The 24,744-nt window shown below is 42.5% G+C and overlaps 1 protein-coding gene across 31 annotated transcripts in view; it reads right to left on the bottom strand.

The window, feature by feature from the left end:
- Epb41l3 (erythrocyte membrane protein band 4.1 like 3) overlaps positions 1-24,744 on the bottom strand; it is a 214,271-nt gene that overhangs the window by 150,330 nt on the left and 39,197 nt on the right. For 3 of the 31 annotated variants that reach the window (XM_075956152.1, XM_075956153.1, XM_075956154.1), the window contains exon 1: positions 10,854-10,972. The exons of 9 other annotated variants lie outside the window; for them this stretch is intronic. In XM_075956152.1, the coding sequence (XP_075812267.1) occupies positions 10,854-10,908 (55 nt within the window). In that variant the 5' untranslated portion in view covers positions 10,909-10,972. Of the gene's footprint in view, positions 1-10,853; positions 11,542-24,744 lie in introns of those variants that run through there. 19 more of the 31 variants (XM_075956188.1, XM_075956181.1, XM_075956185.1 and 16 more) reach the window with 14 other exon arrangements.

The raw sequence follows: 24,744 nt of genomic DNA, 5'->3' as shown, positions 1-24,744 counted from the left end.
AGGAAAACAAGTGTACTTAAATATTGTCTTTCCTTTCCAGGGAGACAGCATCCCTTTGAATAAAGACAGCTTGCTTTGTTTTGTTTCTCAAAAACCTTTTATCGTTCACGAACTGGGCTTCATGAGTCAGTGCAAAACCCCACTGTGGAAGATCTGCAGGGTTCTGTGAGTCTGTGAGAAGAGAGCTTTGGAAATGGGCAGAAATTCGTAACGTTTGAAGGAACAGGAATGAGGTCCTTCCAAACAGGAGGCAGAATAACAATTTGTGGGAGGAGCGGTGAGAAGGCCTTGGTATCCAGGCATCGCCGTGATTTGTGGAGAGATCGAGCCCATCATGTTTATAAATGTGATAAGTGTATTTGATTTTTCAGTTCCGTAGTAGTTACCCAACACTTGGCTTCACATGTGGTGGCATTTCGTTTGTATTTTAATAACTAAAGCTTGCCTGAAGTTCAGAGAGTGAAACAGCCGCACTGATCAGCTTTACAGACCAGGCAGTGGTGGCACACACCTTTAATCCCAGTAGCCACACTAGTTTGTCCTAGAAACTAGGGGGCAGTGGTGCACTCCTTTAGCCTTTAATCCCAGTCCTGAAGAGGAATATAAAATGGGAGGAGACAGCTCTCAGTCACAGTCTCATTTTGAGATTCCTGGAGGCAGGATTGTCATTCCAGACTGGGGTAGAGGTAAAAACCAGTGACTGCCTGTTTTGCTTGTCTAACCTTCAAGTTGAATGCCAATTTCTGTCTCTGGGATTTTATTAATCATGCTACAGTCTGGATATTAAAGTCTGAGATTAATAGCAAGATTAATCATTAATAATAGTGAGATTAAGCCTCACTGGGTAGTGAGGCCTAAGTTTATACTTGGCTGAAGGAGTTGCTGGCTGTGAAGATCACTGAAGCCTTAAAACTTCAGTGTCTTCTTTGTACAGTGAGGATGACCAAACGTTCTCTTTATGAGATTGCCTGGGACTCAAGTTCCTGGAGTTTATCCAGCTGTGCTTAACAGACAGGGGTAAATACACTGCAGTGTTTGAATGAGAATGGCCCCCATAGGTTCATATATTTGAATGCTAGGTCCCTAGCACGTGAAACCAAGGACTAGGAGGTGTGGCCTTGTTGGAGGAGGTGTGTCACTGGGGTCCCACTTTCTGCCTCCAACCAAAAGATTAGGATGTATGCGCCCAGTTACTGCTCCAGCACCATGCCTGCCTGTCTGCTGCATGTTTCTTGCCGTAATAATCATGGACTCACCCTCTGAAACTGTAAGCAAACCCCCAATTAATTGCTTCCTTGTATAAATTGCCTTGGTTATAGCATCTATTCACAGAAATAGAAAAGCAATGAAGGCACAACTGTAAGTTAGCTATTACTATTAAAATCTATCTAGATACATTAACTTTTGTCTGCAGCCATTATCTGTCGGAGGTCACAACAGGGCATTTGCATTTCACAAGGGAACTAGCCTTTGACATTGGTAGGGTAATTTAGTTTAATTGGATTACATTAAGTATGAGGGTTCTTTATTTGTTTGTTTAAGATTAAGAGTGTTGTCTTTACCTCTACCACTGTGTCTGATATTAACGAAAAGACGCTAGGTCCATTTCTGCGAACCCTGGGAAAGCAATCATCTGGAGTGTGTTCTTCAGAACCTGAACACACACCTTCACTGTCCCGTGGAAGACTTTGTCATCTTTAGAATGCACGGCCACAGTTTTATAACATACTACAAAATTTTCAGGCCAGGAAAATAGAGGAAATATTTTCTTGTATCATTAACCTTGATCTTATTGAAAGTCCCACCTACAAATGGGTAGAGAAAGAAATTTTCCTCTTCAAGAACATTCATGTTAATGCAAAGAAAGACGCATGGACTTTCAAGTGTCTTGTGTAAGAGCTACTTGAGAGACCTTGTGTTGGGGTTCTAAAGACACAGTTATCTCACTAGACAGAACAGTGAGGGCAGAACTCCCAACTACAGAAAGAAGGGGATTTGGTATGATTGACATCACATGTCTGTCTGCATTTCAAGTATGTCATGGATTTAAAAGACTTTTATCCCATTATCTGGGATGCCAATCACTAAAACAGCCTTTTAAGGGAAAATCTCTTCTGAGTTACAGACGACCACACCGTGAACAAACTTGTGGATGTGAAAGTTTGTAAAGCCACAACCATTTGGTGTGAGGAAACCTCCTTTCATTTGACATCAATCACACAGAATTTTCTTTCTGCTTCCCGAAAGACACCTACGAAGATTTGACAAACATTTTTGAAGGTTTAATTGCTGTCTCACATTCTTTGTACAGGATCCAAATGAAATATTTTTTCAGGTTTTGTCATGTTTCATTTGTTCTTACTTTTTTTTTCTTTTTTGAGATTGGGCAATGCTGTGTAGCTCTTGCTAACCTGGTACCCAATTATGTGGCTTCAAATTCACAGTACTTCTCCTGCCTAAGCATCCTTCAGCCACTAACATAACAGACATACATACCTAACCAAAGAACATACTCTCTATATCTTACATAAGCAATAATAAGACCACAAAAAGTTCATCTATCTATTATCTATCTATCTATCTATCTATCTATCTACCTATCTATCATCTATCTATCTATCATCTATCCATCCATCTATCATCTATCTATCTATCTATCTATCTATCTATCTATCTATCTATCTATCTATCTATCATCTATCCATCCATCCATCTATTATCTATCTATCTCTCTATCTATCTCTCTATCTATCTATCTATCTATCTATCATCTATCTATCTATTCGTCTATGCACCTATCCACCCATCCATCATTTCTCTACCTCTCTACCTATCTGGCATCTATATATAATATGCTTTCAACTATCATATGTAGTTTTGTGATTTATGTGCTCTACAGAAATAGCACGTTCCTTAGCATAATATTATGTGAGTCTTCTTTTCATCCTATTTTGATGTCTAGCTCAAATATGCATGCCATGCAGATAAGAAAATCCATGAATCTCCATTGAGCTTGTCCAAAATGAATTTTCCTAATGAAATCTCAATTTCCATGAGTTCTGCTTGACTTCTTTTGCTAGACTGGAATTTTCTGTAATGTTGCATGACAAAAATGCTGAGAGCAATTTAAGGTGTTTCTATAGAAAGATGATCTAAAAAGAGAAATAGCAGAAGAGGCGATTAAAGTGAAACCTAATATTAGATGGGTTCCCTTGATTGATGGCACAGTAAGAGCCTGAAGCGTGATGGGTATAGAACAGCCATCATCAACTCCTCTACACGGAACTGCTCTCGACTCCCTTGCTCAGGAGGGAAGAACTTGGGTCTCACTTTCAAGTTCATTTCTAAGAAGAATCTCCCTCCTAAGACACAGATTTATCCCAAGACACAGATGCTGCCTAAACAATTTTGGCAGCAGTAGCAACTTGACAGCCATTTTAACTTTACAAACTTGATTTGCTTTCATGGAAGAGACACCTGACTATTGAGTTCAGTCAAAGCCTCGGGTGAAGAGCAAGGTTCATCTAAGTACGAACATTATGCTTACCGGCCCTAAAAGTTGTGAAGGACTCAGCAGGCACCGGCTATACCCTTCTGTACCGTTCCCAAAACCTGCATTTGTTCAGGTACATTGATCAGGAAGGAAGAACACCTGTGCCCTTATTGAAAGTAAATGAAATGGCAGGCATTGAGACTTGATTGGAATATGCTGTGTTCCACACTTTACAAGGTAACTGCCAAGACTTTATGTTGGGGGTGGAGCAGGGAGGGCAACAACGGGTTTAGTATTTTCCATGGCCACGTGAGACAAATCCTTCCCCAGAGATTCAAGGTGATAAAAGGGAAATAATAGATCACATGAACTATCTTATAAGGACACTTTTGAAGCAGGGCTTTGCTGTATATATATATCTTGGGGTGACTTCAAACTTGTAACAATTAAGCTCTTGCCTCAGCCTCTCAAAGTTCAGAATTACAGCCATTCATAATTGTGCTTGACTTCCTGATAGGAAATATTAATGTCTAGGTGTGAAATGGAGTTACAATTAAAGTGTTAAACTTGTTGAGCATCATTAAGGGCCAAAAGTAAGAAAGCATTAAGAAACCATTTTAAAAAGGACAAAAAGAGGGGCTTATAGTAAGAACTCTAGAGTTAACCTGAAGGGTACCTAATGGCAGACCATCTGAACAAAACTGTGATGTGAAGATAGCACAGCATCAAAACTCGGACAACAAAGGAATACCCATGAGTTGATACTGCTATCAGAAAGTGATTGAATAAATAAGAGAAGGAGAAGGAGCATGTTTTGTTACAGAAGATCTCACTTAAAATCTGTAGGAGGCATGGGGGAGCTAGGAGCATCGTCAGAAGATCACACTAGCACTGGCTACAAGGATCACCGATGGATGCTGAAGTTGGTGCTCATTCATCAGCTTAAGTTGTCTTGTTTCACTGTCTCCTCTGTTCAGATGTTGCTTAATTGTAAGGGGAAGCTTGTTGACGGTATAGTCGACACAGTCATCATTCAACACCTTACCCCGTGAGTGATCAAAGGCTTCACGCCCTCAATCATTAGACGCAAGGATGCCATGTGTCCTGGATGAGATGCTTGGGGTGAGAGACATCACCTCTGTAGACTCTTTCCAAATGCATACGACCTCGATCGATCACTCAACAACACAGGACAAATCCAAACCCGAAGACATGCTATGAAATGACTTAGTGAGTTAGGACTGCAAGCTTGCCAAGGTCATAGAGGACAAGGAGAGACTGAGATCTGTCACTGAAATTGCATGTTGTGTGACTATTTAAAGATAAAATATCTAGGTGTGAACTTTTAAATGTATAAGGAAGATATAGTTTCATCAAATGGTTCTAAGTGGTCCATAAGAACAAAAGGAAAGACTAGAGGGAGGCAACCCCGCCATCACTGCCCAGATTCTTCCCTTCTCAACTGCCCTGTGACTTCTACCAGTGCCGTAGGATGGTTTAGAAAAGGGACAAAAAGGTAGGAGGAAAAAGCGAAGGCTTTGTTGATGTATCAGAAAATGTTTTGGAACACAAAATGTAAAGCCTGGCTCTGGCTTCCCCAGAGGGACACCCACATTTGCCAGGGGCCCCACGGGGCACAGGCAAGTCCTGATTAGAGAGAAAACATCCGTGAGTGGTACTGACTGTTTGTCAACAGGAGGAGAGACCAGCGGAGTTGGAGCTGCGGAGGACTCCCCACGGCATCTCCCGTGCTGTGTGTATTCAAAACATTCAAGGCCCTCCAAGGAAAGCAGCGTTTTAAATATTCTGATCTTAGACTTCGTAGCTTTGGACATCCGGTTTTCCAAATTAAGAAGTTGTTATATGTAAATTGTGCTGGCCATTTGCACCATCATCTTTTAAAAAGCCTTGGCGTGATGCTGACATGCTTCAGGACTCTCGTAAGAAACTGAGGTGAAAGCCAGGTGAGGTAGCTCACATCTATCTGTCATTTGGAAGGCTGAGACAGGAAAGCTAGGAGTTTGGGGCCACCTAAGACTACATGACAAAACCCAATCTCCAACAAAATAAAACACACATGAAATAAACAACAACAACAACCAAAGAAACTCAGATTGAATACCTAGGAAAGAAAACTCGGAATATATAGCCATAAAACACCTGCAGACGTGGATTGGAGATGTGGTTCAGTGGGTAGAGTACTCGCCTCGTATGCAGGAAGCCCTGGGTTCAATGCCCAGAGCTGTATAACCTGGTACAGCTGTTCACACCTGTAACCCCAGCATGCAGAGGTGGAACCGGGAAGATAAAAACTCAGCTATGTGGTGTTACTAGGGCAAGGCTGTCAAACAAAACTAAACAGAGCGTTGTACAGTTGAAGAACCACGTGAAGCTTCATTTGTCAATGCTTAGAGGATTGTGTTGTATCCTCGGGCAGATGTGCTGAGTCCAGGTTTACAAAATATATCTTGAATCTAGTCTGTAGATACGGCTGTGCGGTATTCCTTTCAACAGGGCATTCGGAAAGAATTTGCACATCTGGAATGCATACGGGTTCTTCTGCTATGGAGGCGATCTACAGAAATGAATGAAGTCAGCGACAGCAGCTGGATCTAGTGGACAGTGCTTCCAGTCGGGAGTTTGCAGCCGAAGGAGGTGTGGACTAATGAGCTTGTTTATGGTATCAGCACATACCTATAGAGTTAATCAAACGCTCGGTACCAATCATTCACCTTTTAATTCGGAATTACTCTCACTGCTGTGTGCATGACAAAAACAGCAATTATGAGCCTGCAGGGTTCACGAACACTTAGATGAAAGTGCCGCTGGGGCGGAAGGTATAAAGTGTCCTCCCTAATTGGAGCTGTCCCTTGCGAACAAGTAGCCATGTGAACAGGTACTTGAGGGACAAGAGGGAAGAGAGGGATATGTACAGTCGTGGCTTCCGTGGTGACAAAGGGCCTGACAGCAGATTGTAACACCTTACAGACTCATGCAGAGCCAGGAATTTCTCTTCTGCAGAGGTGAAAACATCTCTCCACGTTTCTTAACAGCGGGTGGATTCTGCGGTTAGTATTCAGTGTCTCTAAGTGGGGGGTGTATACGTGACCTCTCTCATTTCAATTCAGAATAGATTTCTCTGACAATGCTTAAGTTACAAATCCGACTAAATTATATTTACATAGAAAACCTACTTATTGTGCTCTTTAAATTAATTGCTAGGTTAGCATATAAAATAATTCCATTATGTTTCTTTCATTCCTAGATGATATGGACTCTCTGGGGTTGGGGTAAGGAAGAGAGCCCAGAAGTGGGCAGAAGACATAGGGGAGGGCAAGCGGGAAGAGAAGAAAATATACTTATGGTGGCGAGAAAGTCACCTCTACAAACTCTTGGGCATTGCCATCTATCTAACAGAGCTTGAAACTGGTGCTATTTCCAACGTTAACCATAAATAACGCAAGCTTTCCAAAGTATACAACTATGAATCTTGAAATGGAATATAATTTTAGTTTATCAGCTATGATTGTTCTTTTTTTTTTTTAAAGCATCTTACAAGATATCCCAGGTTGACCTCCAATTCACTATGTAGCTCAGACCAGCCTAAAACATCTAGTTCTCCTGCCTCAGTCTCCTGAATACTGGGATTATGCACATAGCACTGCTTCTGTCTGGTTATAATTGTGTGTGTGTGTGTGTGCGCGCGCGCGCGCGCACCTGCTCACGCTTGCGCATGTCCACGAGTACATGCTCACAGACTTGTGTTTAGGTATGCAAGTGGTTGTGAAATCCACCACATACATAGTGTACAGGTTAGAGAATGACTTGTAGACTCAGTTACCTCTGCCTGCCATGTAGCTTCTTGGAGATGGATCTTGGGTTTCAGCCTCAGTGACAGCTGTCTTTGCCCACTGAGCCAAAGGTATGATGCTTCTTGTATGTATGCAGGGACAAAGCCTGAAGCCACGGGTATGATGCTTCTTGTATGTATGTGGGGACAATGCTTGAAGCTACAGGTATGAAGCTTCTTGTTTGTATGCGGGGACAAAGCTTGAAGCCACAGGTATGATGCTTCTTGTTTGTGTGCGGGGACAAAGCTTCAAACTTTCAGAAGTTCTGGAGGCGGGAGTAGCTTTCTACATTTGTAAAAGGCAGTAGACAGTCGCGCTTTGATTCTTAAAGACATTCTGTGCCCACTCTCGCCTCATCTGTTAGGGATTACTTCCTAATTGTGTCTGCCTGGTTCCTTTCCTCACCATCTCCATGCCTTTAAATCCAATAGCAATACTTTTTAAAGAGTGTACTGAGCAAGAGCATATTGGCTTTGACCTCAGCTGGCTTTTCCCCTAACTAAGAGGATGAGCTCCAACATGGGCTTTATAACAGCTCTGGGTTGCTCGGTGCTATTTCTCATTTCCTAGAATTTGGCATTTGGACTAAGATAATCATCATTTCTTTTTTTCGAGATAGTAAATGTATTTCTTTACAGTGCTTCAAGAGATTTATGAATTGTATAGGCTTATGATGAATACATTAGGCACATGAAGAAAGATGCTTTTAAATTCTTCAAACCCAGCCTGCCCGTTCTTATGTTTGGAACTTCTGTTACACAGGTTTATTTCTCTGCTGTTGCCTGGCAACAAGATGTGGTCAGCGATGTCAGAGGTGAAGGAGCAAACCAATGTCATGGAAAGAAACTCTATCAGCATTTCCCATCAAATTTTGTAATCTTTGAAATAAAATTGGTCTCATTGTATTAAATGCCTGTTTTTTTTTATTATCCAATGCCAAGTTCTCAGAGACATTTTTTTCCTCTCTGAATATAAGCCCATTACACATGGGGAATTATAATTATGTGCATTGCTTTGTAACAGGCTCCTATATTGCGCCAGTCGACTTTGAAGGTTAAAGGGAACAGCCTGTGGCATTACGAAGCCTTGGCCATAAGGGAAGTGGTTGTGGACATTTTTGAAAATATTCTAAGCATTAGAATACAATCATTGGCTCTAACTTTCTCACTAGGGAGCATCAGCAACCATCACGCTAATTTCTATTTTGATGAGTACATGTCTGTTTCTTAGAAAAGGTAATGTAAACCTATTTAGTGCCTTTCTTGTCTCTGTTTCAGAATGGGAAAAGGAGTGATCACGATTTAAATATCATCCCAAGTTCACATTTTTTAAGCTCTTCTGTAACAAACTCCTAAGGATTCCTTGCTCAGAGTAGTAAAAGACATTTTGGTATGATGCATTGTAAGGGCTATTTTCCAGTCTGGATAACACAACAGACTTTAGTGGCAATTCATTCTAAAGAATGTTCATAAGCCCTGGCCAAATGTTTACCTTTTCCAAATCAACTTCAGTAAAAATAACAACATCTTGGGTTAGAATCTCATTCCTTATTGGTTTGAAAGAGAACTCTGATAATTAGTCTTCCATATCTAGGTAAAGCAACAAACTACTAGCCACTTTAAAGATGTGTCCCTAAATTTTATCAGTGAAAAATAACCATGCCCTTCCTCCTCCCTCAAACGCTCTGGAAATACTCACCCTCAAATTCCAGCTAAGTTAAAGACCGTACATAAAATAATTCTTACCAATGATAAATAATTCCTATTCACAGAAAAGTGTGTTCATGGATAGGAATCACCCAAAGGGATCTGTCTTTTCTTCTCAAATTTCTCCAATTTCTCTTCTACAGATCAGTGGCCCTGGAGTGACCGGCCCTTTCTGAACTGCTAGTCAGTCAGACTCCTGAAGAAACAAGCTGACACCATGACACCAGCTCTCTACTGACTGTTTCTGTAAGCTCCTGCATTCAAGGGCGTGGGACTTCTCTAGTAGACAGGCCTGCCTTGAAGGTTAGAGTTAACGTGTGACATCACGATATCATGTCATATGTGAAAAGACGTACGTAGTTCTCTAAGAAGGAACAAAAGTGGTTGGGAGCTACATCAGGGAAGGACAGGCAAACCTCGTTCGGTGACAGCCAGGGATGTTTGTGGCTACAAGGTCACCTCCAAGGGAAAGCGAGAAAATGCAAGCCTAGAACTTCTTGCATTAAATCCCGAAGTGACATTTCTGATCCTGACACATACAATTTGAACGACGCGACCCGCGAGAATGTCATGCCTTCCATATGTATGATGTGCAAAACCGCTTTTATCACCTAAGTCTGGAGTTACAGCCCTGGGAAGAAAGGGTCATCTCCCTTCCCTTAACTTCCAGTTTGAAAAGATTTTAAATGACTCCACAAAAAAGAATATCTGGAGTCACTTAAAAGGTATCAGAAATCCTTCCTAGTTAGACATGCAAAGGAAAACATACTACAAGTGTAGGAATACTTAAAATATATATAGCTTTGTTTCTGAAAGTCATAGGCAGAGGGTGGGGGTAGCACCCAAGTAGTTGGCAGGAAGGGGGTTGGGTTCCTATGCATCCCACTGTCCTATGGCCCTCAGGATGAAGCGTGTAAAGCAGATGGGAAATGTCACTTCTGAGACATGACGGACCCTTGTGAAACAGATGGAAATTTTAAAGGTTTCGCCCAGAGAAGTTCCTGAGTTGCCTGAGTTTCTGCTGCTCCTCTTTAAAACTGTTCACCAGTCACTTCTGATTCCAGTCACTGTTGACACCCACTATCCAGAGGACCACACAGAGATCAAGACACCCCCTAAGAGACCCAGGCACAAGGCTCTCTCCTGATACAGCTATGTCCTGTCCTTGGATGCTTAGGCAACACACATCCATGCATCAAGGAAATCAGGTTGCTAGTTGTTTCTGCACATGCATACAAAGTAAACTTAAGTTCCACTGCGCTAGTCTTGTGTTTAATTCTTGGCAGAGAATAAAATGAGTCGCAACTTGTGAGCCTCAAAGGGGAAGCCCAAGGAGACAACACTCTTTTCTTTGGAGACCGTTCAAACTTCTCTCCTAAGGACTTCCTAAACTGTAAGTTGCCGTCACAACTAAAAGCTGTTCCCAGACTGTTCAAACATGCTTCCCGAGAGCAGAGAATTTCTAGCCAAATGGGTCGGACTGCTGTGCACGAAAGTGAACAAAACAAAACAAACAAACAAAAAAATAAGGTGACCTGACATTGTGGCTAAGTTTAATGTCCTTTCGCCCCCAAATTTCCCTACTAAATACTGACAAGCACAAGGACAGTTATCAGAGCAAAGTCATAAGCAAACAAACATTTTATGACTAGGATGTGTTAAGGGTAATTTCTGTATTTGCCTTGTAGAAGTTGTGCCTTCATTCGCTTAATTGTTTATCACATTCAGATTCTAATGACAACTCCTAGCTGCCGTCACTTTGCACGGGTCCGCATTCATCTTATAGCAAGAGGAAAGGCTTACCTCCGAGTCCTAGGAGAGACTTTGAGCAGAGATAGAGGCAGATGAGGGAAGGCATGCTGCACTGCAGCAATGTCAATGTTACCGTGGCATCCACACAGGGCTCCCACTCCTCGGAGGCTCTTCCCAGCGAAGCACAGGACGCTCCGGGAGAGAACAGCAAGGTTTTTACTATGCCTCCCAAATTCTTCCCTTGAACGCGACTCTTAAAAATCAAGCCAGGAGCTGGAAACAGTAACTGTACAGCGTTTGGGGATGTCCTTGGGATTCTGCTTCTAGTATTTCCCCGGGTTCCCAGTGCCGGCGCTGCATGACTGTGCAGTGCTCTCCAAAACGCTGTGGAAGGAGATTCTAGGAGGGAGACGCAGAAAACCCGAAGCGTCTAGGTCTCCCTGGAACCCTGGCTTCCAGGGGTCAATGTGGAATCTTATGTTTGGTGTGAGTTTTTCAGTTTTCTTGGGTCTACTTTCAAAATCCATATTGTCACATTAATACACACATCAAAAATTCTACAGGCGGGCTGTTACAATCAATAGAAAAATTACACCCATGTTTGCCCTTTATTTTGTCTTTTCCTTTCAATTTGTTTGCTCATATATTACCCAAGTAGGTCTGAGTAACTTGCTTTAGTCCTAAAGTATAATTCTAGCAGAGATACTCTGCTCACACCAAACGGCTGAGTCCCCACTATGTAGATGGGTCAAATTCTAACAGAATCAACCCACCGATGGGTGGAAGGAGTAACCATTCAGAGATCTAGAATGCTCTACGGGGAGGAGTATAAAGTACTCACTGCAAACACTGATTTAATTTTAAGTCAATCCTATGAACAATACATTATCTTTAACGGATGAAGAAAATATCTCAGAACAGACCAGTGATAGGGTCCATGTTCCACAAAGCCAGCCGGCAAAGCTCAACTCGGCTGCACAATAGTGAAAAGCAGGAGCAGACACATCATGACCGTGAAGGACAAGACCACGTGTGTGACGAGAGGGGATCAGGACCATCGAGCATGAGAGCAATAGAAAGCCAAACTCCAACAGGGAGTAACTGCATCAAATGGTATAAATTAAAACTCCAGTCTACAGCTACCAGTTAACAAACACTAAAGAACCACAACAAGTCCAACTTAGCCATACGCTAATGATGATCTAATTAAGGCAGCAAAGCAGAGCTGAGCATTTAGGTACTCTGTGGTTCAGCAATTTCACTTGATCCAAGACAGCTTCTCAGACCTGGGCATTAAGAACCACAGTTATGACGGACAAGACTAGAACAGTTCCCGCCTCACAGCATGGTCCTCAGAACCAAGGCTGTTTCAGGCACAGCAGTATTAAACATGGAAGAGGAAACACATTTACTATACATACATTACCTATACATACCGCAGTATAGGTAAAATTTCACACCAGAAAGTATCCAAGGGCTGTAAACCACAGGATTTATGTTTGAACCGTTTAAAACAGTTAAAATTTCATTTTCAGAATAGTCATGAATGCCATTAGAGTGTAAAAATAAAATATAGGCGAGACATATAGGTTGGACTTAAGGATTCTGTCAGGTGGAGCTAGAACGGGATGAAGGGTTGGCCAAATGTAAGGCAAAGGTTATTGTCAAAAATCTAGGGTTTGTTTTGGGAAGTATTTTCAATGCTTACTACACTATTTAAACTAATTAATAATGAGATAAAACATAAAGAGGAAATGCAAATGAGATTGTTAGGTTGGCCAAAGGTCATCGGGACTTCAATTTTGTACATCCAAAGTCCTAAAATCAACCAAAAAAGCATTGTAAAAAATACAAATAAGCAGAAGACTGGCAGAGATTTTACAATGTTGCTGATGTTGTCAGAGTCCACAGACCCCAAGTCCTTGCGGCCTCCAGAGCGGGACCTGACCCCCTTTCTCAACATGACACACAGGAGCGGCATGCGCTCTCCATCCTCTTGTGGTTGTGTGTAGAGTAGCTGTCTGTGAGGCATAGCTTGAGCTGTTGGCAATCTCAACAGATACTTCTGGGCCATTGGGAGACCAGGCTAGACCGGAACCCCTTGGGCTGACTCACAGCCACAAGCACTCAAGGCGACATTGCAGTCACCTGGCCTCAGTTTTGATAAAACAGTGTTCTGGTGACTAACACTTTTAGTTGCTCATACACAAACAAAGATTTGCCAACAGGGTTGAATGTGACCTTCACTAGAGCGACCTACAGAACACGAGTTGTTCTTATTTTTAAAGGGAAGATGAGGGGATTGAAGTAAGGAGGTTAAGAAATTTCCCCCAAAGCCATACAGTTATGATGAAAGATGGGAGGGTTGACATCCCATCTTTCCTCCTGCTCCGTTGTTTTCTCTCTTAATATCTCCTATGTATAGATATGCAACCCACACGTGGGCAGACACATGTATCGATATGCACATATACTCACATGTACTGATACACAAATATACACACACAAGCACTAATATATATATATATGTAAATATACATGCACACATGAGTATAGACTCCTAAGTATAGATGCATATATGTGCTGATACATATTTACACATATATGTAAAGACACATGAAGTAGTTATTTTATCACTGTGAAGAAACACCTGAAATGACCAACTTAAATGAGGAAATGTTTGTTTATTTATTTGTGTGTGTGTGTGTGTGTGTGTGTGTGTGTGTGTATGTGCGTGTGCGCTCATGTGCTTGAGTGTGGAGAGGTCAGAGGTCAGCCTTTGGGAATCAGCTCTCTCCTTCCACCATGTGGGACTCAGAGACCATCAGGGGTGGTGATAAGCATCTTTTCTAGCTGAGCATCTCAAGAACCCCAGAAAGATTTCTCTAGTCTCATGATTTCGGAGATCTTTATCTATGGTCCTTGGCTCCAGCAATTCTGAGCCCATGTGGAGACCGAACACCGCAGAGAGGCAAGCATATGGTGGAGTAAGCTGCCCACCTTCCCATGGACAGGAAGTGAGTGAGGGAAGGACTGTGCTTTGGGTATGACCGACCTTTGAGGCTTGATGTTAGTGAGCTACTCCCTCCAGGTATAGTTCCTGCCTCTTAAAGCTTCCAGTCTTCCAAAATAGAAGCACCGGCTAGTGACAACATGTTCATAAATTATCCTGTGGGTAATATATTTTCACACACACATATAGATACACAAGACAACATCTATAAGCATATGTATAGATGCACAGGTATATCTACACATACATGTATGTAGACACTGATACATACTCATACATACAGGTGTATGCACATTCATATGTGCACATATAAACATATGTATAGAAACATTTAGATGATGGAGCTGGAAGAGCAGGTTGGAAGTTAAAATAATTCACTGCCCTTTCAGAGGACTGGAGTTTGGTTTTTCAGCCCCTACTTTGGGTGGCTCATAACTGCCTGCAACCCCAGCTCTGGGGGATCTGGCATCCTCTTCTGGTTCTGTGGGCAACCACACATATACATGCACACACACACAAGTATATATGCGTGTATATATATATACACACATAAAGAATAACATAAATCATAATCATAAATATGCATTTACACACTCATGAACAAGTATGAAGGTCTATGTACATATATAAATATTCATACATGTGTATGTAGAGATGCATACACAGATAGCTACACAGCTAGACATATGTAAATGTACATACATGCATGTATTCATGCATAAATATATGGAGAGATGTGTTCAGACATACGGGGGGGTAGATACACACACACACACACACACACACACACACACACACACACACACACGTCTGCTTTTTTCCAGCATTACTCAAGAGATCCGCTAACTGCTGTTAAGATTTCCTACTCCATCTTTCCCTGGCACTTCTCTCACAGAGTTAGATTTGTGAAAAGCGAAACCACTGTGATTCCGTGGAGCATGTGTCCCCACTCGACACCACTGTCCATTTGTAGGCACAGGTCTTAGCTTGGCTTGTCGCTTCCCACCAGGGCCCACACACGCCTCTGTCTGTAACCCAACATCAATTCTCTGGCGAATAAGTTCAAATCATCAGGTGGCTCTATAAGATAAACTTAGAAGAAGCTAATCAGCCCATATTTGAAAGAATGTGGTATGAAGTGTTATTTATATTTTTACTTATAAAAATGTCTTTACATTCCTATGTGGTAGATAAAGAGTAGATTAAAATTAAAATGTGTAGTGGCAATTTTCATAATTAAAATAACTACATTTATTATAATAGTATAGTAATTATACTATTATTATTATTACTTACGTAGAAACCAGTTTACAATGGGCTTTTGTTATCTCTCTCTTTTTTAAGCTTAATTCTGGTGACTTTACTCTTAGGGTATCTAAATTATAGTTTTTCAGTGGGCTCTTCTTAGAGTGTTACAATTTTTATTTTAAATGTCCCTCAAAGACATTTTAAAATGAAAGACATTTTAAATGTCTTTCAAACATTGAAAGACAGCCCTGCTGATGGTGCTCCCGGGACATGGTTGATCCTTTGGGAGCTAGAGCTAGTGTGGTCATTGGAGGCGGAGCCACAGGCTTAGTGGATCCCAGGCTGCCCTTCATCTCTTTGCTTTCCTGAGTAAGGTGAGAAGTTTCTCCCATCATGCATTTCCACCACGATGCCCTTCTTCCTCCACTAGGCACTTTTGTCATGATTCCCTTCTCCGGGGGCCCAAAGGCCAATCAACCACGACCTGAAGCCTCTGAAAGCAGCAGCCAGACAAGCCTTTCCAACTTAGCTGACTGTCTCGTGTGTTCTGTCACACTGATGGAAAGTCAAGGAGGGAAAAGGGACGAAAGAAATAAAGGAGGTGTAAACACGGATTCCCTCTCAACAGTCACGCTGACATAACTTGTGAGATGGGTGAGAGTCAGAACTGGAATGTAGAAACACAAGCGACCCAAAAGGAATCTCCTCATAGCCTCAATACAGGAAGAAGCAAGAACCCACATAAGTAGTACAGGGAGAAAGGAGAGCAGGCAACACATACATATACAAAGCACACACACATATAAACACACAGTACACATACACACATCACACATACACACATACAAACATACATGTAGACACACATCACACCATACATGCACACACTACACATATACATAGCACACATATACACACAACACAATGCATACCACACATACATATATACACATATACACACACCACACATACACATACATACACACCACACATACATACATACAGCACACATATACACACACCACACACATACACAGCACACATACACACACACCATACAATGCACACACAATACAATACATATACCACAATATACACTCATCATACACACATTATACATACACACAGCACACATATACACATAGTACAATACACACACAGCACAACACACACATACACGTGCACACACAAAGTCTATCAAATATCATTTAGGTCTTATGCATAGAAATTTGATTCCTAAAGATGCTGCATTTCCTAGTGATTTAACATAAAATGTAGGAAAAGAAAAAAAGAAAATACAGATGTTAAATTTTATGTCAAACTAGAAATTTTGGTTTCTAGGTGTTTTTATAGAAAATCCCCGGAGGCTTTAAATTGAAAGACCGAAGGGCTTTCTCTCAAATGGAATCTCAAGGTGAGGGACCCCACGGTCCCCCAGTTGGCTTTTCTTAGAAAAAGGAAAATCAGCAGAGGTCACGCACTATAATATGATAGCTGTTGGACTCGCCGGCAGCAGGGGAGAGGCACGCAAAGCTCTCCACACATTTCTTCATCTAGACAGAAGAAGGTTGCAGAGAGATCCTGGTGGAGGAAGCAAAACTTGGCAGCTGCCTGGAGGCTCGTTAGAAAACCGTGATTTAAATATATATTGCCCCAGAGAACCAAACTACATCTGGAGTCTACAATTTAATTTCTCTCGGTATTAAACAGATGTTTACTTTTAAAATGCTAAACAGTATATGTTGAAAGATATTTTAAAACTAACGTTTTCCAAATACCACAGATGAAACTTAGTGTTTTTATGTAGCTCAGATTGTTTTAGCGTAGAATAACAGTCCTACAAAAGTCCAAGGCAACAAGCTCTCAAAGCCCTGGTTCTGGTGGGAGAAGCTGAGTCTTGGAAGGTGAAGTATGGAGTCTGTATGACGCAGCTGTGTCTGAGCTGCAAGCAGAACCCGAGTGACCATTTTCACTTTAAATGTTTAGATTCTAGAAATTTAAATGCTTCATAGAATTTCTAAAAATGCATCACAACTGGTATAAACATAACGCAAGACTCACTCCCAGAGACCAGAGAGGTACCATGAGACTCAGCCGCACCCAGTACAAAACAGGAGTCTGCACAGGGGCAAGAAAGGGCGGCAGAGAGAAGCAGCTAGCCACTCCCAGTCACCACTGCAGACAGTGTGGCTGGGATCCACAGAGCAGCAAGAAGGCTGGTTAGGAAATTCCTGAGAGAACACAGAGGCCCAGGCGGTGAGACAGCCAGGTTGGACTGTGTAGGGAAGGTGCTGAACACAGTCAGGAGACACCTGGAAAGATTCTAGGATCCTTCGGCCGCAGACAGACGGGTGACTCAGGCAAATAATCGTTGTCCACTGCTTGTAGCCACTGGTATAACTCCCGGGTAAGGTGACTGCGACCTATAGGCCACGGAATCAGTTCCGAACACGGTGACAGTCCCTATTAGTGTATGTTATCCCCTCCCCTCAAACTAAAACCCAGCAGAGGTTCTCAGTGCTGAGCGGCTGTCTGATTTCTCTAGCAATTTAATAATAGCTTTTTTTGCAGGGGGTAGGGTGGGAAACAGGCAATCACTTTCCCACTGTGAAGATGAAGCCTGGAGACGCTGAGAGACTGAGTGTAGCTGAGTCACGTGATTTTGCATACTATCTACCTACCTGGGGGCTTCCTCATCCACCCACTCACCAACACAACCCCAGACATCTGACCCCCACTGCCGTTCTCTGGGGTTACACGTAAATCTTGAGAGAGCCATACAGTTCTAAACCAACAGGCTTTGCACCATCTCTGTTTTCCAAGTGTGATTTGGGGCAGCTGAACACAAGTAGAGCAGTTGACCTCCTAAAAAAAATAAAAGGCAGCAGAAGCAATTCTTCATTTCCTCATTTTATTTTTTACCCCATTCCCCTTCCTGAGATATGGCAGCTTGTCTGCAACGAGGATAGGAAACCAACACAGAACCTACTGCAGCAGTGACCCCGCCAAAGCTGCCGTGAAGCACAAAACTCTTAGAACAGAAGAAGCGAGTTATCTTTTGCCAGACCATGAATACCTTTGAAATTTATGGGCTGAGCATTTTAAGAGACGTGGCTCGCTCTAAAGAAACAATTCTCGCGAGTTTTCTCAGCACATCTCTGATCTTTTATGCACAGGTTATAATCCCACTGGAAATGAAGGCACAGAAGAAATTGGCCAATAACTAAACTGATTTCATACACACACACACACACACACACACAATAAGACACACACACGCACACACACATATATACACACACACACAATAAGACACACATGCACACACACATACACACACACACACACACACACACACACATATGGCTCTATTAGGCAGATCCAAATTCCTTGAGTAGATTTGCCACAATGGCTCAGATTTTTCAAATGGAATAATCACCTTCCGCAGCACTCACCAGGCTATGACACAGTTCATTGTTGGCGAATGATCTAACTCTTATGAGCTTTCATTTGAATGCTTGGGTCCTGATACAGCTTAGTCTGTCTCTGAGCCTTTTCTTCACCCACAGAGAGGAAGGGACAGGTCTTTCGGTGTTGTAAGGGTTAAAAATGATTTAAAAAATCATTTCCGGATTCTTCCAGAACAAAATGAGATACAAGGAAAGGCCTAAAGGAAAAGAGGAGTCCGGGGCAGGCGTGCACTATCTAGTGAGCGCTCAGTCCGTGTTGGATACAAAAGGAGAATCCTTACCAGAGCGCTTAATACACATCTGAAAACAACCCAGACCCCTCCATGGTGAGACATCCCAATGTGTCAGATTATTCCATCTGACTCAATGTGAGGATCTGCAGTCAATTAAAACCAAAGGCAAAGTGCTTCAAAGAAGAGACTGCCTTGAATCAAAACGAACTCCCTGCTAAGTGCCGAGCGAGACGATGACTCAGAAAATTGGATTGCAGGGCTGTGCGGCACTTACTGTATCCGTCAATGGCTGCCTTGTCTCCAGGAGCGAGCAATCCCCCCCCCCCCATTAATATAAACATCTTTATATCCCTTTAATGTCTGCTGATTGCTGTTCAAAACAGAAGATTCAGAAACTGAAATCTAAAACATAACGGGGAATAAAGAAGCCGAGTTGCCCTGGCTAGGTTTGACTTTTTGTTTTTGTTTTTGGACCTTCCAGTTTGCTGGACTGGAGTCTGTGGTTCTAAGTGGATATTGAAGTCCGGCTGTGGGAAGAAATGATCGCAGCGCATGAAGTTTGTTTGCTTGCTTCCCACGGCATCCCCACGGCACTGAGCAGAAAGACTTATTTCTTTCTCTGTGAAACAGGTGTGCAAGGCAGGTCCGTGTGAAAGGAGACTGAGTCTCCTGCACTTTTGTAAAGGAACTCACTTCTTAGGCGTCCCCACAGGGATTCTCAGAAGCATGTGAGGTGGCTTACTCTTTGGTAGGCTCATCTTATGCTGCACTGCCCTGTCCTGGGGAAGCTGGGCAAGGTTGCCCTATGTCACTCAGGTCCTGCAGACACTCCTGCTTGCACTGATATTGGCTAAGTGTAGGCAACACCATCGGGAATGAAAAGTGAAGACGTTAAGACCATGGCATCTCCAAAATAAGATCAACAGGTGTATTGATTATTTCAGGGCTGAAATCGCTGATAACCCGTGGCTTCAGGAAAGGTATTTGGGATGTCTTACACATAGAAAGTTGTTAAGATCCCCCTGATAAGTATGACCTTCAACCTACCACAATGGGAAAATAGCCCTGATGATCAAAACCTGGTTTTTCAGGCTGCAGTAAACCTGAACAAACAACAGTGAGATACCCTGTAAATCTCACAACCTCCTTCGCCCCTCCAGTTTATCTTTTTAAGTTTTGGCCAAGGTGTTGAACACTTGATCCCCAACTGGTGGCTGTGTTTTGGGAGGCTGTGGAAACTTTAGGATGTGGGGCCTCACTGAAGAAGTGGTTCTCTGAGGGATGGGGCTTGACGTTCATGTTGACTCATTCCTGTCCTCTCTCTCAGCTTCGTGTTCAATGGTGTAAATATGAAGAGGCTGGGAGTCCCGGGCACACGCTCTAGCTGCCGTTCAGTCATTGCTACCATGCCTTCTCTGCCATGGCGGACTGTGTCTCTGTAAACTGAGAGCCAATGTAACTCTTTTCCCTTAAATTGCTTTCTCCAGGTATGTCATCACAGCAATGAGAAATGTAATTAATCATTCTCAGTAGCATCCTAGAACTCATTATCCCAGCCTAGAGATCCATTTGTGTGTTTCCCTTCACATATTCTTTGTGCTTTGCCCAGAAAACATAAACGCATAGTGCTTTATTACTCTCGGGGAGATCCTTTTGTGCCGGCGAGACGTAAAACTTTTATGCGTTTCTTTTCTTTGTTAATCAACATTAGATTCTGGATACGGCCCAGAAGTCCAAATAAGAATGAAGGCAGGGAGCTGGACATGGTGGCACACACCTGTAATCCCAGCACTCAGGAGGCTGGATAGAGGGATCGTGCTGAGTTTGAGCTCAGGCTGGGTTACAGATGTGAGTTCCAGGTCACCTTCACAAGGGTAGTGACTTGCTGCCTGAAACAGACTAAATCAAAACGACTGAGGTCCTTTCTTCTCCTACAGCATTTGAAGAACTCCTTCCACACCCAGATGTAGTTTCTGCTTGGGCCATGACCCTCTACAACAACCGCTGCTGTAAGATGGCCTCTCTCTTGCCCTGTCCGCTCTCAGTGGGTCCTGCTTACGCCATGTATCCCATGCTTTTACTATGTAGTCCTACGGGGTGGTAACAGCCTCCCCTGGTGTCTGTCTCATGGTTCTTGAACTACCTCCATTGCTTTCATTTTTTAAACACCCTTCTATGTGACTCCCTTACATTCTCAACCGCTCAGAGCTGAAAGAGGGCTCGGCTTTCAATCCTCAGGGTGCTGCATCCAGAAATCAAACTAACTGAAAGGAAGGGTTGGTGTTTACATATCTGTGAGAACAAAATTACAGATTTTAGCACATCAGACTGTGTCAATTTTATATATGTATGTATGTTTATATGTTCGTGTGTGTATATCTGTATATGCATTTACGTGGAGGTCAGAGGTGGGCACTAAGTGTCTTTAATTGCTCTGCAAGCACAGTTTCTGAGCCAGGGTCTCTCACTGACCCTGACACCTTCTATTTCAGCTAGTCCAGAGATTATGAGTGTATACAACCGCATCCAGTTTTTCACATGGGTTCTAGGGAATCAAAGAGCTGCTCATGTGTATCTATCAAGGACTTCATTGACTAAGCCATGTTGGAGTCCCCTGCACATGTTTGTAAAGGCACTAATTTGTCAAGGCTGCTCGAGACAGGGGAATGCAGGCTCACTCAAAACGCTAGGAGCACGGAGTCTAAAAGAGTTTGGAGAACTAATGAATTTTATTATGTTGTGATTGTGTGTGGCGTTGTTTGAAGTAAATGGGATTTCGTGTATGGTAATTTAAGCCCTTCCTGAAGATAATTGTTTGGCAGCTCGGTTATTCAGCCTGCTCTACGAAGCCTGACAACTCAGCACATTTACAGGCAGGTGTTGGAAACACAGGCTCCGTCTTTCAATCTTTAGTGTCCCAGGTAATTAGAGCTATCAGGTTTCAATCTGTTCGGGAAAACTCACAGTTCATTAGCTGTGTGCATGTGTAACTAGGTAGTCAGACTTTGATATATCAAAGTAGCTGGAGAAATTGGAGTAAGTTAAGTGTTTTGGCTTATAGCATTAATAAAAATCCCGAAAAATAGGTGCGCATGTGCATCTTGAACACGGAAACTCAGATGAGTTACCATCTCCGTCAGAAATCGGTTTGTCAGGGTTGTGATCACGCAACCATGTGGAAAAAGAAGTCATCGAGGTACGATGGGACAGGGTGGAGTTTAGCATAGTCACTGTGGGTCCTAACACTGACACTAGACTGGGGGATGATAATCCAGGGGCAGGCATGTGCCAATGTGGACCAGAGGCAGCCACAGCTCCCTCTTCCCCGCCTGCTCCTGCCCCAACGGCAGCATTTATAAGAATTTCTAAAGAGCATTAAAAGAACTAGCAAACAGTCAGTTTCTGAAGGAGCGTTATTTATTTTTATGTGTATGTGTGTATCTGCAGAAGTTCATGGGCATCATGTGTGTGAAGGTACCTGCAGAGGCCAGAAGGCATTGACCCCCTGGAAGAGTTACACAGACGGTTCTGCATCACTCTGTAGATGCTGGAACCTGAACCCAGGTCCTCGCTTAGAACAGCAAGAGCTCTTAACTGCTGAGCCACTTCTCCAGCCCAAATTCTAGGGGGAGTCGACGATTTCTGAGTGTGACTTCTTACAGGCCTTTAGTGAATGGCATCATTCCGTATGATGGGAAAATGAGAGCGAAGGAAAGAATAGAAACAGACGTGACTGTCACAGGGTTTCCCAGGTTACGGATGTAAACCTATTAGAAGTAAGGACTTAAGTCCCTCAGGCAGCACCCGACTGCCACTTAACAGGAGTGTAGTTTAGTTCACACCAAAGGCCACTGAAAGAGCTCAATGGAAAGCCACACTTAGTACCACAGACAGCGAGGACATTGTAGAATAAGTGGAAGGTGCCCCTGCACAACCACTGAGCTAGGGAATGAAAATTAAAATAAAGATTCTCATGCTGGCAGGAGTTTCCAGGACTAACATAGACTCCTCTACGTGAGGGCAGTAACTTGGAGAACGGCCACTTGATAGGTTACAAGAATATTAAGGTCAACCATATTCCGTGACCTAATAACTCCAATATTAGAATCAGAATCCTTAAGATGAAAAGAGGTTTGGTGAACAAAAATATTTCTTTAAATGATTTCAATAATAAAACAAAATCTCCTTTTCCCAACTACAAATGAGGAAGCTAAGACCAGCTTTTTAAATAATATCTTCAATATTCAAGTATGAAATTTGCATGCTATATAGATATTATAAAATTATGATGACTCATAAAAAAGGAATACCATAGTGGATCCATTGCTCTATTCAGTAAATTCCTGCTCAGTGCCTCTACGCCCTCTCTCTGAGGTTTGAGTTCTGACCTTGCATGCATGCTTCAGATGAGAGAAGCTAGACAAAGTCACATACATGGCCAGAGGCAACAGAGAATCGCTTGAGAGTAAACTCTAGGAATCTGTGTCTCCAAGAACCAAAGGTCATCTCTCACTATGATTAAGCAATAGGTTCCTGTTTCCTTATGTCTGCTAAACTTAAAAAGGATACCTGTCTAAAAACAAAAAACATTGAGGCCTACAAGGTAGGATTCATTAATAAATATGATTTTAATTTTAAAAGAGAAAGAAAATCACAGGCATTGCCAATTGTCCCAAGATGTATTTCTAGGACCCTAAGTATTTAAGATTTTTTATTTAATTAAAAAAATAAATGGCTGTAGTGCAGATGAGAAGCTATAATTTGGGAAGTGGATGTTTTAAATCTGTACCGTGGTATACATAGCAGGATGTAGGCACACCGTGTTCGCATAAATCTGCAAATGATTAGGCAGATGTCAGTGGAGACTGGCAACAGATAAGATCATAAAATACAGTAACAGTCAAACAAAAAAAATCTCTTTCCATTGAGGAGAATTCAAAGTTAATTTTATCACGTCAGCTAATCACACCGTGTACTCTCAGAAATGCTAATGGTTACAGGAAACCATGAAAGTGTTCAGCACACCATAGCAAACTTCTTTCTTTTCTGTCAACTGCTGCTGCCAAAAAGTATTAGTGAAACTACTTGAACCTCTTCAAGAGGACGAAGAAGGGTGACAATTATAAAGAGTTACTTCTTAACTCAAGGGGGTCACCACAGGACCGTTTATATCATGTTTATCATATGACTGTGGCACATGGCTCCGCGAGGTATATTTAATTACGTTTATATGATCAGATCTGTGACATCTCTCCCATTCACACTTATGAGAAGGAAATGCACAAAGATATGAGCAGCCTTGCTGTAGTCTATGTTCCCCCAGACAGACGCCTCACCCCTGAGCTTCAGTGACCAATCTCCGTGTTCTACCATTTGCCGATATTGTGTTCTATGATTAAAAGATGTCGTATCTCTCTTTAGGGGGTGCTGTGGCTGTACTAATGAGGACTCCTGCCAGGAGAGCGACTTTCTGGGAACTCAAGGACATCCGTCACATTCTCAGCTGCTAACACTGTGCTCATACAAAAACAGACAAGACATCCTTTGATTAGCTCAGCTATTTTTCTAGAACGTTCTTCTGTCCGTAGCTGTACAGAGGGGCGAGGGGAGGAGTAATTACTCTTTAGAAGGTAACTTAAAGTAAAAGAAGCAACTTTGAAATGATAGTTAATGGAAGCAGCACTCCGTTTACTTTCCATGGGAAAGAAGGGAAGGAGACAATGAAGCAAGAGGCAGGAAGCTGCAAGCCACTCCACCCTTTTCCATTCACCTCTGGGTCTATCCATTCTCTTCCCAGGCACCTTCCCCTTGGGCTTTCAAGGCTTGGGCAAGAGCAGATGGGTACAGTGCATGGATTCCTAGTGCCCAAGTTGGCATTATGGAGGATGAAAGCTCCCAAAAACACATGTTTGAAGTTCTAAGGTATCCCCGACTCTTTAGAAAGAAGAAATGAACTCAAATTAGTAGGAAGGTCATTT

Source organism: Microtus pennsylvanicus, chromosome 22, assembly GCF_037038515.1.
Source record: "Microtus pennsylvanicus isolate mMicPen1 chromosome 22, mMicPen1.hap1, whole genome shotgun sequence".
NCBI lineage: Eukaryota > Metazoa > Chordata > Mammalia > Rodentia > Cricetidae > Microtus > Microtus pennsylvanicus.
This window is presented reverse-complemented; position numbering and strand designations above follow the sequence as displayed.